This window comes from Plasmodium reichenowi, chromosome 5, assembly GCF_001601855.1.
Source record: "Plasmodium reichenowi strain SY57 chromosome 5, whole genome shotgun sequence".
Taxonomy (NCBI): domain Eukaryota; phylum Apicomplexa; class Aconoidasida; order Haemosporida; family Plasmodiidae; genus Plasmodium; species Plasmodium reichenowi.
Window position 1 is genome coordinate 1001897 of NC_033650.1, and position 3885 is coordinate 1005781.

Below are 3885 nucleotides of genomic sequence, written 5' to 3' on the forward strand. Positions count from 1 at the left end.
TTATTACAAATCTACATTGTTTATATTGATTGTATTCAATTTTTTTTTTTCTTTCTCATTTTCCCTATATACTGAAAATTTTTAATTACAAAAGTGAAAAATATTAAAAATGTACGAGTAATATAATTATGTATAAATATATATTCCTATGTTTTTTTTTTTTTTTTTTTTTTTTTTCTTCTTTTTTTTATGGGTATATAAATATAGAAAAATATTTGTGCGAACATGTAGAATTTGAAAAAATTCTGAGGGGCATAAAAGATAGGCTAACATTTTAGTATTGTGTTATAAGTATAAAAATATTTATATTTTTTTCAAGTTTGTATTGTGAAATCATAAAAATGACAAGAATTACTAATTTGGAATTAAGGCACAATATATACATATATATATATATATATATATATATATATATATATATATATATTTATTTATTTATATTGATTTATTGTTTTATTGTATGATATAAATTAACCTACACATGAATTTTTCAAACAATCATAAAAAATATTTTTTTACTTCATTTACATTTTTTTAATTTTTTTTTTTTTTTTTTTATTTTATTTTATTTTATTTTATTTTTTTTTTTGCACAAAAATACTCGCTATATAAAACATATTAAATATATATAAAAATTCATTATGAAAATGCCCTTTTTAATATTTTATAATAATGTTGAAGTTTATCTATATACATTTTTTTTATGTTTATATTTTGTTGTGCCTTTGTTGTGGTGCTACTTCTTTTTCATGTTCTTATGGGGAGTATTTCAAAAATAATAAGTGCTATCCTTGTGGGGAGAATAATTATTCAAGTTATAAGAACTCAGAAGGTTGTTTTAAGTGTCCTCCTTCTAGTTTTCATAAGAAATTAGGTGCAAAGTCAATTTATGAATGTATCTGTGATACGAATTATTATTTGAACTACTTAGGTAATAGTTGTGATAGGTGTGTAGATTTAAATAATAATATTTCTTCTTCTTTTTATTGTAAAGAGGGTTTAAACATTTTGAATATAGATAATAGGAAATTATTTTCTGTTCATAATGAGAATATCACTTTTCATGATATGGTTGAAACTTGTTATGTAACTAAAGATATAAGAAATATATATCCCTATATAAATAATATATTTATTTATTGTAAGAGACCTAATATATGTTTAAATACATGTGGTGTGTGTGCTACAGGGTATGAAGGTTTTTTATGTGATAATTGTATAGATGATTATTATAAAAATAATATATATATAAAATATTCAAATTGTAAAAAATGTTATTCTTCTATTATTTTAATTTTATTCATTTTTCTTGTATATTCAATAATAATAGTTTATTTTTTCATGTGTATAATACATAAATGTATAAATATAAGCTTATATTTTTATGATAATAATATATATAAGGAGGGTACTATATATTTCTTACATTACTTTAGAGAATTTATTTTTTACTTATCTCTCATGTTGATCTTAGCTCTTTCAAATGATTTAACAGAAAGTGAAAGAGAAAATTATAATATTTTATCCATAAGAAAAGATGAAGAAATGTCATACAATTTACATAGTGGGGACATAAGAAATCATTATTATATGAATATATATATACATAACTTATTTTATGATTTTATAAAATTATTGTTCCTACATTTTTTGAATCTTTTACCTATTAAATGTTTTCTAAAAAATATGCAAAATGACAAAAAAGTTCATTTCATATCACAAATTGATTGGATACAATTTTTTGTAGGTATATATATTTTGTTTCTTTTCTTTTTTTTTACCATAATATGTAATGTGATATATTTGTGTGTCATGAAAAAAATGACATATAATAATAATTTGTATCTTGAACGAGAACAAAAAGAAGAGCTATCTATAAATATAAATTTAAATGTAAATAACGAAACACTACAGAAGAACTACTCTTTAAATTATGTTCATAGGAACAGGAAAAGAAAAAATCCTAATTATTTTTTTGAATATATAATATCTTATTTAAGGAAAACCAAAATAAAATACCTTTTTTGTTATTACATATATCCATTGTTCATTTCGAACTATTGTTATTTTGATTATATACAAAAAAATGAAGAGGAAATTAAAAAACACGTTCTGGAAGATTACAACAGGATTAGCTTTTTAAAAAGTACTATACAAATATATTATTATCAATATATTTTTATAACATTATATATTTGTAATTCGTTGATAATGTTTATATATCTTTCACCTTATATATGTATATCTATGTTTCAAAATAATAAAAGTTATTATGATCCTGCTACTTTATGTTATGATAAGACAGAAGAAAATTTTAATAAATATCTTGGCATATTTATTATTTTTTCATTGTGTTTTTTATTCTACATGATTGTTTATGTTTGTCTCTATAGAATGTATTATTATAATCATAAAGAACACGATAATTATAGTAACAACAACAATAATAATAATAATAATAATAATAATAATAGTAATAGTAGTAGTAATAGTAATAGTTATAGTTATAGATATGTATATATGTTTGGATTTTATACTTTTTTATATAAAAATAGTACATATTATTATTACATTTTAAAAATATTTTTTGTCAATATTTTATTCATATTTGTTATTCAAATGAAAGATAATTTAAGTAGTGTTACCATTTTTTCCTTTTTGTTTCTTGTTTTTATTTGTGTCTCTTTATTTATTGATCCTTACATAAAAATATGTAACTACAATATAAAATATGAAAGTATGTTATTTATGTTTTTATTTTTTTTAAGTATACAACTAGAAATAATACGATTAATAACGTATCATATATTGTTACGAATATATCTTTCTTTTATTAGTTTATTTATATATTCCTTCATTTTGCTTTATTACATGTTTTTTATGATAAAGGATGTATATGTTTATTTCTCTCTTTACATGAAATATATTAAGGAAAAGAAAAAACAAAAAGGAAATGAAAAAGAGGGACATGATAAATTAATATATAAATACTATTTTTATTATTACATTAAAAAAAAAAAAATGAATATAAATATTTCTTTTCATGAAATAAGGCAAAATATATCAACAAAAATGTGTTTGAAAAGAATTCATAATATGATGGAGTCAGATGAAGATATGGAAAAAGATGTAATTCTGAAAGAAAAGAATAAATATATAAAAAATGGAAATTATGTTTATATATATATATAGATATAGATATATATATTTTTTGTGTATTTATTTATATATTTTTATATTTTCACTGTAGAAATTTGTTGGATATATAGGAAAGAATCACGTAGAATTTATATATGATCAATGTATTTTTATATCTCCTTTTATTGAAGAAGCTATAATTCAATGTTTATTTTTAACTAAAAATATAAATCATGTAATTTGTTTATGTTCTGATGGGGATTATAATAGAATATACAACTTTTTGTTCGAAAATGGTAAAATCATATGTATATTTTTATGTATGTATTTATTCTCTTTATATAATGAGAGAGAAGAGTGAAAAATCATAATGTTTCCTTTTATAATATATATTATTTTATTATACTTTATTTATTTTTTTCTAGGTTATGTTGAAATTCAAAAAACATCAGTAGAAAGATTTTTAAGTAGATCAATTTATATATATAAAAATACGTTCAAATATAACACTCCGTTGTTTATCAAAGAAATTGTTAACATATTTACCATTCTTGTTAAGAAGCTTCAGTGTTTCAAGGATGTAATATATAAAATATATGTGTGTCTTTCATGTGATATATTTGTACAAAAATGTTGTTTTTGGTTTTAGATGATATATAATGAATAAATTATTTTGAAAAAAAAAAAAAAAAAAAAAAAAAAAAAAAAAATTTTTATATTTTTATATTTTTATATTTTTATATTATT

General features: G+C 19.0%; 1 protein-coding gene across 1 annotated transcript; it reads left to right on the top strand.

Annotated features, from left to right (window-relative positions):
- Nucleotides 1-672: 672 nt before the first annotated feature.
- On the top strand, nucleotides 673-3718 carry PRSY57_0529600 (putative membrane protein; the record flags this gene model as incomplete). The annotated part of the gene is made up of 3 exons (XM_020114579.1): nucleotides 673-3129; nucleotides 3251-3434; nucleotides 3564-3718. Coding segments are annotated over 3 exons (2796 nt in total), but the record flags the coding sequence as incomplete, so codon positions are not given.
- Nucleotides 3719-3885: the final 167 nt, after the last annotated feature.